Source organism: Bos javanicus, chromosome 21 (genome assembly GCF_032452875.1).
Source record: "Bos javanicus breed banteng chromosome 21, ARS-OSU_banteng_1.0, whole genome shotgun sequence".
Taxonomy (NCBI): domain Eukaryota; kingdom Metazoa; phylum Chordata; class Mammalia; order Artiodactyla; family Bovidae; genus Bos; species Bos javanicus.
This window is the reverse complement of record NC_083888.1, coordinates 64,097,324-64,112,593: the sequence shown is the minus strand read 5'-3', so window position 1 is coordinate 64,112,593 and position 15,270 is coordinate 64,097,324. Positions and strand designations below refer to the sequence as shown.

Below are 15,270 nucleotides of genomic sequence, written 5' to 3'. Positions count from 1 at the left end.
CAAGAATTTCATTTTAAAGTTCAAAAAGCCCTGCAAAATCAATTTTCTCAAAATTCACAAACAATAAGTACACAGAGCTCTGACGAAACACCGTGCAACTCTGCTCAACGACGAGTCTCTGCAGAAACACCCTGTATCTAGAAGATACGATGGGGTTGCTGTATTTTCATTCTGAGTCACAATGCAGCCTCAGATCCACTCTCGTCAACCCACGGGGTGCCCGGCGCAGGGCAGGGCACACTGAGTCCCCAGCACCTACACAGCAGGTAGCATTTTAATAACGCTGCAAGTTCTTAGAAGAAGCTCATGAGGCCGCATTGCAGAAGAATTTCTTTACCACTTTCCGTGCCAGATGACCAACAGGTGTTTTGTTTTTTAGAGCATAAAAATTTGGAAAAGTAGGCTGGCATATAAAATCTACAATTTTAATATGACAATTGTGAAATTGTGAAAAAATTAAGAGCGATCTACGCACTATCTGACAAACATCAACAGCTGAAACTCCACTGTTAAATGCCATCCAAATTTTACTGACAAAAATTTAAGCTCGGTACAGCAGTCTGAATTTTGCTGTATTCCAAACCCTTGAGACCTGAGAACGGCGTATTCATTTTTTTGTATAGGTCATACTCCCACTTTTTTTTTTTTAATTAAAAGTGAAGTTTAAGCAGAAACACAAAATGGTACACTGTGGCTTTAGTGAATGTAAAATCAGAGTCTGTGATTATATCTAAAAAAAAAGCAGAATAATAAATCAACACGGGTTCTGTTTTGGCAACACACCAAATATTGCGCTTTCACAAGCTTTAACTCAAAGGAGAAATATTCAAGTGTCATACAAAAGACTAATGCTGATTTCAGCATCCGAGTTGCCGCAGCTTTCATCGAAGGCGCCTCTTGCCTACCTCTTGGCTGCGGCAGGCACAGCGGGTTCTCTCCGGGCCCCCGGGGGCGCTGGCAGGGAGCCACTGGGTTTCTTTGGTACCACAGTGCCGTTGTTGACCGTGGTTCTTAAAGGCAAGGTCTGCACCAGTGGTCTTGCTGGAAGACAAGCAGAAAAGGCAATTAGGACCTTTCCCTTTTCAAGGGAACTTTATGGGACTTAAGGTAACGTAGAAAGAGAAAGGACACCCGTTTCAAAATGCTAGCAGAGTCGACAAAGGTAAAGACAACTCTGAAACAACAAACCCAGCCACTCAGAAGGGACCACTCAGGAGGGACCTACGTGTAACCTGTACAACCGCAAAACTTCTAGATGAAAACACAGGACAAAAATCTGTGTGACCCTGAGTTTGCTGATGAGTTTTCAGATATAACACCAAAAGCACATCCATGAGAGAAGAAAAATTAAAAGCTTAGGCCTCATTAAAATGAAAAAAAAAAAAAAAAAAAAACCCAAAACTTTAGCTGAATGACATCATTAAGAGAATGAAAAGACAATTCCTAGACCAGGGGAAAATATTTGCAAGTCACATATCTGATGAAGGACATGTATACAGAATAGGAAAAGAACTCTTAAAATTCAACAGAAAGAAAATGAAAAGCCCAATTAAAAAAATGGGCAAAAGATCTGAACAGACACCTCACCAAAGAATATATACAGATGGCAAATAAGCATATGAAAAGATGCTCAATATCTTTTGTCATTAGGGAAATGCAAATGAAGACAATAATGAGATAGGTCTATTCCACCTATCAGGAGGGCCAAAGTCCAGAACACAGACCACGTACCAACTGCTGGCCAGGAGGCAGAGCAACAGGAACTCTTCTTCGGAGCCGGTGGGAATGCAAAATGGGGCAGCCCACTTTGGAAGACAGTCTGGCAGTTTCTTACCAAACTAAGGCTTATAAACTTTACCACTGTGGTTGTTGCTTAGTTGCTAAGTCGTGTCTGACCCTTTTGCCACCCCATGGGCTGTAGCCCACCTGGCTCCTCTGTCCATGAGACTTCCCAGGCAAGAATACTGGAGTGGGTTTGCCATTTCCTTCTCCAGGGGATCTTTCTGACCCAGGGATCGAACCCTTGTCTCCTGCACTGGCAGGCAGATTCTTTGCCACTGAGCCACCTGGGAAGCCCCAAATTTTACCATAGGATCCAATAATTGTTCTGGACACTAAGTATTTGCCCAACTGATTTGAAAACTTACGCCTACACAAAACCTGCATTTAATATTTGTTGCTGTTCAGTTGATAAGTCGCGTCCAACTCTTTGCGATCCCATGGACTGCAGCATGCCAGGCTTCCCTGTCCTTCACTATCTCCTGGAGTTTGCTCAAACTCATGTCCATCGAGTCAGTGATGCCATAAAGCTGTCAAAACCGGAAGTAACCAAGAGGTCCTTCAGTGGGTGAGGGGTAAACAAACTGCGGTCCATGCAGGCAACGCAATGGGATTCAGTGATAACAGGAATGAACCAATCCACGCAACCCTGGATGAATCTTAAATCCAAATTGCTGAGTGAAAGGAGCCAGTCTGAGAGGCTATACACTTTATAAAAAGTTAAACTATAGAGACAGAAAGTGGGTCAGAGGTTGCCAGAGACTGGAGATGGTATGACCAGGTGAAGCACAGAGGTTCTTGGGGGTGGCAAGGCTATTTTGTGTGATATTGTAATGGTGGACATATGACAATACACAGCTGTCAAAACCCACAGATCCTTTTATTATTTTATTAAGAGTGAGCCCTAATATATGCAAATAACGTTCAGTTAGGAGATGGAGGAACCCCATGACGGAATGCAGATTGTGACAAAAGAATCTAACCAACCGCGTTAGAAATACACAATACGACCACATGGAAGGGGGTGGAGAGGAAAGGGGCCAACAGAGGAATTCTGGAAATGAGTAGAGACTGGAGGACTACAAAAGGCATTGCACATAAGTACCGTATTCTAATAATGGCTGGCAAACTTGCTTCCCACGGGGCCATGGGTTAATAGCTCTGAAACCACAGTGTGTGAGCACGAGAACTGAACAACTGGTGGATGCACCAGCGGATGGTAGGAACCGGCTTCTGGCCACTGGAGAGGAAGATGACAGACCAGCAAGGGGGGAGGACTAGAACGAACCAGGAGGAACGGAGCGGAGGAGGAGGCAGCAGCGTGAATGCACGTCTAGCTTAACAAAGACAGAGACACACAGGTCCGTAATAACAGGTGAGCCTGCACAGACATCTATTTCCTAGCTCTGCCTGCTGAGAGACCCGAGGCCCACGCCTTGGTTTCTGATCCCACTCTACAACAAAAGGAACCAGGGACCCTTGGGGAAAAGCCCGAAACTAGGGCTGGGACAGGGAACATCCATATGAGCCTGGAGCATCTTATGGCACCAGAAGGTAAGGAAGTGCTCACAAAACTCACACTGATGGGGGGTGGGGCATGGCAAAGGGACACAGGAGCCAATGGGAAGAGCCAAAGCTGGCACACTCTGCGCCACAGGATAAATAACGTAGTACTGGATTATACCCCAAACTATCCAATAAATATCCACAGGTTCACACTGATACAAACACGTGATGGAATAAGCACACGAGGAGGACACGCCCCCAGGCAGGAAAGTTCCAAATAATTTATGTGGATACTTTGTCCTTCGGGTAGTGGAGCATACTCTCTGCCCCGTAAGTGTGGCCTGTGCACGCTGGCTTCCTCCTAAACCACGCAGTGTGGAGGTGTGACAAGGGGGAGAAGCCCGACAAACACACCTCAGCCAGGTAATCGAGGTGAAGGTCAACAGCGGCAAGTCATGCAGACAGGATGCACCCTTGGCAGATGTGATGAGAGCACCACTGTGTCTCTGCGGTCTTTCTCCCTAAACCCTCCCTGAGTCTAATCGGGAAAAAGGCAAACCCAAATTGAAGGACAGTACTCTGCACAACTGTCAAGGTTAAACAAGAACAAGGAAAATCTGAGAAACTGTCAGTCCAGGGGAGCCTAAGAAGCCACTATGACTAAATATAATCCCAGATGGGGTCCCGAGACCAAAACAGGACATAAGGGGTAAACTAAGGAAATCTGGATAAAGTTTGCCCTTGATTGATAATAATGTATCAATACCGTTCCATCAGTTGTGACAAACATTCTAATGTAAAATATTAACAATAGGTGAAACTGCTGCAGGGGGATTCAGAAACTCTGCTCTGTTTGCAACTTTTACGTAAATCTAAAACTCTTCTAAAATTAAACGTTTATTTTAAGGTACTAGCAGAATTTATTTTGTTCATCCCCAAGTTAAATCTGCCTCAGAGTAGGCCCTTAAAAATACTACCAATGACAAGACTGCCGAGAGTGCCAACGTTTCCATACACGACCTTTTCAGTCTGGAAAGCGGAGGGCAGCCCACCTTCTTTTTTTTTAATTGTGAAAGAGGGTTTAAAGAGCGCAGTCAGACCCCTCCGCCCATAGCAGGATGCCCTTCTCCACCCCCTCCAAGCTCTCTCTCTCTCCTCATTCTCTGAGTACCTGCTCCAGCCAGGGGCCCTAGCCCAGTGCTTGGAGTGAATATTCCTCAAGGAAAACACCACAGCTCCAAAACAGAGATGCTAAATCTTCCCTCACACACACAGTCTGCTCCCACGCTGATGTCCACTTTCTGCCAGGACAGAACCTTCTCCAGAAGAAATGCCACCCATGCCTCTTCTCCACCTCCTCTCTCTACTTCACCTACCATTTCAGTCTCCATTTTGTCGGTCTTTTTAAAAAATATACGTACTACTGTGCTGGTGGTGTCTTCCCTGAGATTCACGTTCACCCAGAACCTCAGAATGTGACCTTATTAGGAAATAGGATCTTTGAGGCCCTGCTGCTGCTGCTGCTGCTTAATCTCTCAGTTGCTTCTGATTCTTTTGTGACTCCGTGGACTGAAGCCCGCCAGGCTCCTCTGTCCATGGGATTCTCCAGGCAAGAATACTGGAGTGGGTTGCCATTTCCTATTCCAGGGGATCTTCCCAACCCAGGGATCAAACCCACATCTCCTGCACATCTCCTGCATTGCACATAGATTCTTTACCACCACTAGTACCACCTGGGAAACCCCAATATAATTGGTTAAAGTGAGGTCACACTGGGTTTGGGTGGGCCCTAAATCCAATGACTCATGTCCTTATTAGAAGCCCATGTGTATATACGTACACTCAATGGAATATTACTCAGCCATAAAAAAGAATGAAATCATGCCATTTGCAGCACCAGGGACAGACCTGGAGATGATCATACTAAGTGAAGTAAGTCAGACAGAGAAAGACAAGTGTCATGTGATACCACTTAGATGAGGGATCTAAAACATGAGACAGATGAACTTATCTACAAAGCAGAGACAGGCCTATAGACATTGAGAGCAGACTCGTGGCTGCCAACGGGTGGGGAGGAGGGATGCAACGGGAGCTTGGGGTGAGCAGATGCGAACCATTATGTATAGAATGGATCAGCAACAAGGTCCTACTGCGTAGCACAGGAAACTATACTCGATATCCTGTGACAAACCACAATGAAATATCTATATATATGAAAAAGAAAGTATGTACACAGAACTGGATCACTTTGCTGTACAGCAGAGATTACGACAACACTGTAAATCAGCTATAGCTCAATAAGATCAATTAGGGGGAAAACAAAGAAGCCCATGTGAAGGTGCATAAGGAGGGGCTCGCCACATGAGACGGAGGCAGAGACTGCAGTGACGCACCCTCTAGCCGAGGATGGCCAGCAGCCACAGAAGGCGGGAACCGTGCATGGACCAGGCTCCCCCTCAGAGCTTCCAGGAGGAACAACTCTGCCAGCACCCTGAGGTCAGCCCAGCGATACTCACTTCAGACATCTGGTCCCCAGAACTGTCAGGGAATCCATTTCTGTCTGTAGTCATTCGCTGCAGAGGCCCAAGGGGGTGACTACAGCACGCGGATCAGTGCCGGGCGCCTGCCGTTCATTCCACTGTCACCATCGCTCTGCAGAGGCTCCCTCAGCGCAACCCCTAAAGCCGAGGGCTGGTCTCCCACTGTATTCGGAGGCTCTGTCCCAGAAAATCTCCTTTAAAACCCCTTGTCCTAATCCTAACATCCCTCATGGATGGTCTCTAATGGCTCCTCACAGCCCACTGCACCACGTGACAGGTCATCAGTTCAGTTCAGTTCAGTCGCTCAGTCATGTCCGACTCTTTGCGACCCCATGAATCGCAGCACGCCAGGCCTCCCTGTCCATCACCAACTCCCGGAGTTCACTCAGACTCACGTCCATCGAGTCAGTGATGCCATCCAGCCATCTCATCCTCTGTCATCCCCTTCTCCTCTTGCCCCAAATCCCTCCCAGCATCAGAGTCTTTTCCAATGAGTCAACTCTTTGCATGAGGTGGCCAAAGTACTGGAGTTTCAGCTTTAGCATCATTCCTTCCAAAGAAATCCCAGGGCTGATCTCCTTCAGAATGGACTGGTTGGATCTCCTTGCAGTCCAAGGGACTCTTAAGAGTCTTCTCCAACACCACAGTTCAAAAGCATCAATTCTTTGCTGCTCAGCTTTCTTCACAGTCCAATTCTCAGATCCATACATGACTACTGGAAAAACCATAGCCTTGGCTAGACGGACCTTTGTTGGTAAAATAATGTCTCTGCATCAGAATCAACCAAAATGCAAAAGCTGAAACCATGATGGCAGCTCCGAGTGCCAGACATCAGACAGAGTAGTAACAACTTAAAACGCGATATCTCATCCAGTGGGGACAACACGTGTGGTCCGGCTCCACTGCACCACCCAGGCCTGGAGGAGGGAGGAGAGGACACTGTCCCCAGACCTCCAGGCCCATGCGCCTCCAGGCCACTCTCCATCATTTTACTCTTTTATAATCTCAGGGATCAGAGCTCACTCTTCACCAGATTTTTTTCTTTCTTTCTTTTTTAAACTATGAAAGTATGACCATACATTTACAGGAGACTTGGAATACAAAACAAAGTTATATACAGTTTCATTATGAAAGTGAAAGTGAAAGTCGCTCAGTTGTGTCCAACTCTTTGCAACCCATGGACTATACAGTCCATGGAATTCTCCAGGCCAGAAAACTGGGGTCGGTAGCCTTTCCCTTCTCCAGGGGATCTTCTCAACCCAGGAATCGAACCCAGGTCTCCTGTGTTGCAGGCAGATTCTTTACCAGCTGAACCACAAGGGAAGCCCAAGAACACTGGAGTAGGTAGCCCGTCCTTTTTCCAGCAGATCTTCCTGACCTAGGAATCAAACTGGGGTCTCCTGCATTGCAGGCGAGTTCTTTACCAACTGAGCTATTAGGGAAGCCCATAGCTCCGCTACATATTACAATTATTTTTTTAAGTAGATATGTCAAAATTTTTAGCTGGGGTTTCAGTATCAAATTCTCAAAAATTAATGGGATGAATACACAGAAAAGTAGAAGGATATAGTAGACTTGATGTGAAAACTGGACCATAAAGAGGGCTGGGCACTGAAGAACTGATGTCTTCAAGCTGTGGTGTTGGAGAAGACTCTTGAGAGTCCCTTGGACAGCAGGGAGATCAAACCATTCAAGCCTAAAGGAAATCCATCCTGAATATTCATTGGAAGGACTGAAGCTGAAACTCCACTTGATGTGAAGAGCTGACTCACTGGAAAAGACCCTGATGCTGGGAAAGATTGAGGGCAGAAGGAGAAGGGGACAACTGAGGATGAAATGGTTGGATGGTGTCACTGACTCAATGAACATGAGTTTGTGCAAACTCCAGGAGATAGTAAAGGTCAGGGAAGCCTGGTGTGCTGTGGTCCATGGGGTCACAAAGAGTCCGACATGACTGAGCGACTGAACAACCGCAGGAGACCTGAAAATCACCATGAACCAATTCAACATGATTAAGATTTACACAATTTTCACACAACAGTAAAATACAAATTCTATTCAAGTTCCTGCAGACTATAAACTAGGAGACACTAGAACATATGCAGGAACGTAAAACACGGTGCAAAAATCTCTTGGTCTAAAGGTACTGAAATCATACAGTCTGTTCTCTTATCACTGTCCCCACTCGATCTTCTTTTTCCCACCAGGTGCCCAGGCTCGTCACTATCTGGTCCCCTCCCTCTACCCACAACAAGCAAACCCACCTCACTCCCACCACCTAGCTTGTTTCTGTGAAGCAGAATCCCATGGAGTTAAAATGCAGCTCGCTGGGCCCCATTCAAGGTCTGCGGCGCGGCCTGTGACCCTGCATTTCTAGCCAGTCTCCAGGCTGGTGCTGCTGCTGCTGCTCTGGGGAATGCACTCTGAGCATCACTGGTCTGTGCCAACCTCCAGCTGGGGAGGGCCTCTCCTCGCCAGCCCGGCCTTCCCTGGAGGCCCTGGCTCTACAGCACACCAGTCTCTGTCATGCAATTTAGTGCTTGATTACGGGCTGCTGTTTCAAGTGGGCTAGTCTCATTTATACCCAGTTAGAGAGGGTGAGACATTCGTGCTGGGAGGGGGCGCCATTTAGATCCCTCTCCCTGTGCTTGGGAAGTGGGGCTGGACTCCACACCGAGCCCCATCACGTGCCCATGGGACCACGGGCTGGCAGGTAACTGGACCCTAAGAGCAGAGATGGTGCTGGGGGAGGAGCAGCTACACCCAGGGGGCGGGGCCACAGCCCACCCGGGACCCACCTGGAAGGAGTCAGGGGTACAGCCTCTGACCTCACTCTCCCTCCCTGCAGACCCCACTGGGGATATTGCTGCTCAAACCTCACTGGAGCCGAGGGCGAGAGGCTGAAAGGTATGGTCCGTACAGCCCCGCCCCTGGGGGCAGAGAGCTGGCTACAGGACGTGGCAGGGCTGATGGATGATGGCTGGCCCCCTGCTCCTCTCCAGCATCTAAGCCAGGACCTGCCTCCCACATGCTTACGTGCCTGCCAAGCCAGGCTGGGTGCCCCCGGGGCCCCCACGGCCCCTGCTTTGTGCCCCCTTCACGCTGTCTAGTCCCGTCCACCCCATCACCGGCAGGCTCCACGAAGGCAGCATCTGCTACGGTGCTGACGCGGAAGGTGTTCCACGTATATCTGTTGATCAGACTGCACTAAACTTCAAGAGCAAAGATCCCGCTTCCAAGAAAAGGACTTGCGTGGCCATTTCAGACTCTTTTTTTGGCTGCGACACAAGGCATGCGGGATCCCTAGTTCCCTGACCAAGGATTGAACATACACCCCCTGCAGTGGAAGTGCAGCATTTCAACCACTAGACTGCCAAGGAAATCCCCTCTGAGTCACTGTTTTTAATTTTTCCTTGAGTCTTAATTTCAAAATTCAGTCTCATAATAATTGAGTACTGTTCTTCTCCCCCAAAAGGAGATGAGATTTTTTAAAGCCCATAAAAAGAACATCAATTGCATGCAGCAGGCCTTCTCAGAGGGCATAATAAACCTCACACATTAAACTATAATAGAGTAGCATCAAAAGCAAACAGAATTGTTAAAGCTGTAATGAGAAATCATAAAAGAAAAATAGCGGCTATGGAGAGGAAATGGGCTTCCCTGGTGGCTCAGATGGTAAAGAATCTGCCTGCAATGCAGGAGACTGGGTTTGATCTCTGGGTTGGGAAGATCCCCTGGAGAAGGAAATGGCAACCCACTCTGGTATTCTGGCCAGGAGAATTTCATGGACAGAGATCCCTGATGGGTTACAGTCCAAAGGGTCGTAAAGAGTCAGACATGACTAAGCGACCTCCCTGGTGGCTCAGACGGTAAAGTGTCTGTCTAGAATGTGGGAGACCCGGGTTCAATCCCTGGGTTGGAAAGATCCCCTGGAGAAGGAAATGGCAATCCACTCCAGTACTATTGCCTGGAAAATCCCATGGACAGAGGAGCCTGGTAGGCTACAGTCCATGGGGTTGCAAAGAGTCGGACATGACTGAGCGACTTCACTTATCACTTTTGTGTGCAGAGGAGGGGAAAAGAAGGAAGGAGAAGAAATGGTGGGCACTGCTGGAATGACAAGAGGTCGCAAAGAGTCCCCACTCTGACAAGATCCAGTCACTCACTGCTACACCTCTGTCGATAGTGTGCTCGGCCTGTGTCACCACTGACTTCTTGAATAGCATCACAACTACACCAATATGTTTGCTAAATACCTATTTTGCACAGAACATCATATGAGATTTCCTTCATGTCTCCATATCTAAACATGATTAGCCACTCAAGGAAAAAAATGTTGCTGCCATAAAGAAAAGTTTTGAAGAAAAGCGTATTTCCCAATGTCCAATCTGAACAGATACCAGCCTGGATCATGAGAATGGCAGGACACAAGAGCAGCTATAATGAGTCATTTTCAGACAAGCGATCTTGAAAACTGCAGAAGAGAAACAGCACCAGGGAAGGAAGATTCAAACACAATTTCCAGCTCATCAGGTGCTAAGATAAACGGGTCACTGGCTTCGACATGACACTGAGATATGAGACATTCTTCTGGTTTAGGAAAGCTTTTTAAAAAATATTATTTCCAGGGGGTGCAGTGGTAAAGCATCTACCTGCCAATGCACGAGACGCAAGAGACCTAGGTTTGATCTCTGGGTTGGAAAGATCCCCTGGAGTAGGAAATGACAACGCACTCCAGTATTCTGGCCTGGGAAATCCCATGGACAGAGGAGCCTGGTGGGCTGCAGCCCACGGGACTGCAAGGAGTCGGACGTGACTGAGCACGTACACACACATACATTTAACTGTTTTTAGGGGCAAAACATAGACAAACAGTCCCTGGGCTGCACTCAGATGATGAAATGCTCTAGTCTGGATACCAGGGTGCAACCTAGTATCCCGAATGCTGTATGAGAAGAACTAAATGTAGGATTTCAGTTACGATCAAAGCTGCCCGAGGCGGATGAAGGTCCGTGAGTGTCCTCTCTGTATCCTGCACACACACAGGCAGGGGGTGAGGAAGACCCCAGACAGTTCTCATCGCCCAAACAGTCACTCTTTTACTGGTGCCCAGATTGGGTGGAGGGAGGACAGGACAGAAGGAGATCAGGTCTGGGAGACGGGGGCCAGGGCGTGAGGTCCAGAGTGTCCCAAATTGGCAGTGTGACCACAGGCAAGACCCCCTGGAACCTGCTTCCCTAGTCCATATGGTAAAGACTTCATAAATGCTTGAAGGGTAGCTCTTCCTGCTCTGAAATCTAGGACCCTGATTCCTAGATTAGAGTGAGAAGAGTGTTCAGGAAAGAAACACCCGAGTTTCTGTGACTTTACCACGCTGTGTAAGTTCTCTTAGACCCACTAACCCACTGGAAGGGAAGGAGAGGAGCCAGCAGGCTGAAGTGGACAGGCCTTGCAGGGAGCAGAGGCAGCCACATACAGAGTGTTTATGACCTGTCTGCGTGCGTACTATTTCACATAAACTCCCCACAAACTACCCTTGAGTCAACTTCCCTACAAAATGACTCCACACTGTGGGAACTGAAAATCTCTAACAAAGGTATTCAGAATCTCAGGTCTAAAGCATTCACAAGTATGCTTGAAATGAAAAAGTTTTCATCATTCGAAATGGGAGGATTGGAATACCCAGACTTTTATGAAATACTATTTTTGACAATATATTTTTAAAACTATAGCTGATATAAACACAGACATTCAAGTATAGGTAGTCAAATCTACTAATGTTTGTTATTATGATATTGTTATAATCTTATGATCAAGATACCCTTTTAACTGTTGTTGTTGTTATTAAGTGCAACATTTGATAAGTAAAATATTCCATTAGGTTTTAAAATAAATTTAATTATGAAAAGCATGACCATGTATGTGATTATATGTAGAAATTCAAAGTTTAACATAACTGACCATTATGAACCCAGAATTCCTAACTATCTACTTCAAAATTGAAAAGATGTCTATATTTGGAATCAGAAAAGGTGACGTGCTTTTGCTAAATTATAAGACAAAGTAGATAATTACTCATGTGCTGGGTAAGAGCCTTATCACTAATTCCAAGCAATATTACAGATGCATTTATCCTTGGATCCAGCAATCCCACTTCCAGGAACCGATCCTAAAGATATACTGGAGAAATAAAAATGCCGTATGCACAAGGCCTGTTTGTAAAACAGGGATGGCACATGCCCATTTCTTTCTACTTTTATATGCATTTGAACGTATTCATAATACAAAGTTTAAAAACAATCTTTCTCAGTCTCTGAAATATATCTACTGAATATATCTACCAAGTGCTCAGTCGCTCAGCCGTATCCAACTCTTTGCAGTCCATGGACTGTAGCCCATCAGGCTCCTCTGTCTATGGGATTCTCCAGGCAAGAATACTGGAATGGGCTGCCATTTCCTCCTCCATATCTATCAAGTCTTTTCTACAAATCACTAACAAACGTCTATTTAAACTGGCAAAGGCAATTACAGAGGAAAATGGAAGAAACTATAGCATGTTCTGTCTAAAAGAAAGCACAAGTTATTTTCTGTAATTAACTAATTTGTAAGGAGAAAGATAAGGAAAAAGCACAGTAGATGTGAGAGAGGGAAAAATTGCTAATTTTGGCTAACCAGGTTAATGAACTAAGTTAAATATGCATTGATTTCATTCACTGCAAAGAACTTAAAATTTTTTAATTTGTTAGTTACACCTCTCTAATAAAATTTATAGTGAAAAGACTATAATACAAGATTTTACATAATTATATGCTGAATATGATTTATTGTATTTGGGATACTTTGCAAATTAAATTAAACCTTGAAAAAAGAACTCTCATTTCAAGTCACATAGTTATTCATTTAAATATTTGGTTTGATTTGAATAAGGCTAATTTAAATAATACTGCTAAGAGGCGTGTACATCCAAGCCACACAGATGACTAAAAGAACATAAGTGGAGCCAGGCCTACAGGGGTCGAATTCCAGATTTTCCCAAACCAGACGGACAATTTGTGTGGGGCAAATTATCCAGTGTCCTAGAGGCTGCCTTCTCGTCTGTAAAACGGGAACAATAATACCCACCTCAAAGGGCTGTGGAGAAGTGACATTAATTAATATATCCAAAATACCTACTGCAAAGGCCAACACCTATCCAATTAATAAATGGCAGTCTCAGGTATGATAGTGAAAATCAGTGTTAAGTGTTAATATTGCAGAAGCTACTTAAGGATGACTTGCAGTTTGCTTTCAACAGTACTCGCAAAGACTAAATTCTGAGACGAGGTTTCGATGTCCCAGATTAACACAACTGTCTTGCTTGTCAGCGCCTCCAACAGATGGTTTCTGCTTATAGTGATTTACTCTCTGATCTGTTGATTAATGGGACTATTAATATAAAGAACAGAAAAGACTGAAGAAGGTATATTCAGGTTTTTAAAAAGTTAAGCTGTCAAACGACAATCTGAACTGCCAAGCAAAATTTAAAATGAGAAATAAGAACTCTTGTTGGTTAATGTATAAAAAAGCAGACAATCCTCTCATACAAGGGACAACTAGATTTCAACCTACATTTTACATTAAAATCCCATAACACTTCCCTAGAACTGAAATGGAAGTTAGTCGTGCATGTCAACAATGGATCTGTTATGAATTTAACTCCAAAGCACATCGCTTGTCTTTTTGAGAACAACACGTGAGCAAGCTCAGCCTCCAGACATTTGCTCTGAGCCCTGTTGCTGACCTTGTGCAGTGAAGATCACCTTCGGTGGTAAGAAAGGAGTCATTTTTAAAGCATAAATTCCTTCTGCTTATTGAGGAATGTACACCCAAGAACATTTAGTATAAAAGTATAAAAAGGAAAAAAAATCATCACCCCATCACTCAGGAAAAAAAAAAAGATAACTCTTGGTACACTTCACTCTTCTTTGCATAGATTTTGTCTGTTTAGTTGGAAAATACAACGTATCCAGTTTGATATCCTGATTCTGCCTTTTAATATAATACACAAACATCTCCCATGCTGTTACCTAAAACAGAAGCATCTTTGAAGATTACAAAGCTTTCCCTCACATGAGGTGCCGCAGTTTTCTGGTCATATCCCTAGTGGTTACTTTTGCTTTTGTATTTTCTATACAAGTTTTCTCCAATACCTGTAATTCTGTAAGGAATTCCCTTATTCACATGCATTTTTCTGTATCTACACTCAGAATAGCAATACAATGGTGTCTGTTCACTGCATTCTGTCCCCCTAGTCCAACCACAATATTGAAAAAACTTTCATATTAGCAAGAATTTTAAGAATATTGGCCTCCAGAAACTATTTGCTTTTCTTCTCCCCACTTTATGATAACCCAAGCTCAGCATAATTAAAACATCCCAAATCTTCCCAGTCCCTTGGACAGCAAGGAGACCAAACCCATCAATCCTAAAGGAAATCAATCCTGAATATTCATCAGGAGGACTGATGTTGAAGCTGAAGCTCCAATACTTTGGTCACCTGATGCAAAGAGCTGATCATTGGAAAAGACCCTGATGCTGGGAAAGATTGAAGGCAGGAGGAGAAGGGGCGACAGAGGATGAGATGGTTGGATGGCATCACCGACTCGATGGACATGAGTCTGAACAAGCTCTGGGAGATAGTGAAGGACAGGGAAGCCCGGCGTCCATGGGGCCACAAAGAGTCAGACACACCTTAGCAAATACACAACAACAACAAATCTTCCTATCTGAAAGTTTTATTTATTTACTTGGCTGCATTGGGTCTGAGTTGCGGCATTTAGGATCCTCCTCGTGTCCTGTGGGATCCTGGCTACAGCGTGCGGATATCTAGTTGTGGTGCGTGGGCTCTGAAGTGCCAGCTCAGTAATGAGGTACAGTCTTAGTTGCTCTGTAGTATGTGGGATATTAGTTCCCTGACCAGGATTTGAACCCATGTCCCTTGCATTGGAAGGCGGATTCTTAACCACTGGACCATCAGGGAAGTCCCTCTGAAAGGTAACCCCACCTGAACAAAGCTGAGGTTCCCTACAGTTGAGATGCATGATGGGAACAAGTGCTTCCTGTGTCTTATTTATTTATTTTAATGACATAAGGAAAGGAGGACAGCAATTCTGATACTAGGGTTAAGAAGAGATGTTAAATTAGCACAAAACACCAGTCCTGGGGATAAGGGAAGGTCACCAAGGCAAAGCAGAGCCTGAGACGCAGCTCTCTCTGTAAGCTGTCTGTCCAGGGTTGGCTGCAAACTTTTCTGTCTCAGGAGGCCCTGAACTTGATCCGTTAGTGAGTTACTTTCACGAGACTGCAGTTCTCATTCGGGTATGAATTAAGTCACATGAAGAATGATAAAGGAAGTCAAAGCTTAGACGTCAGGATACACTTTCTTCAAGTAAGTGAAGTACTGTCA

General features: G+C 45.2%; 1 protein-coding gene across 6 annotated transcripts in view; it reads right to left on the bottom strand.

Annotated features, from left to right (window-relative positions):
- Window positions 1–15,270, bottom strand: part of EML1 (EMAP like 1) — a 204,593-nt gene that overhangs the window by 67,165 nt on the left and 122,158 nt on the right. For all 6 annotated transcript variants that reach the window (XM_061395312.1, XM_061395308.1, XM_061395311.1 and 3 more), the window contains exon 3: window positions 906–1,041. In XM_061395312.1, the coding sequence (XP_061251296.1) occupies window positions 906–1,041 (136 nt within the window). The remainder of the gene's footprint in view (window positions 1–905; window positions 1,042–15,270) is intronic.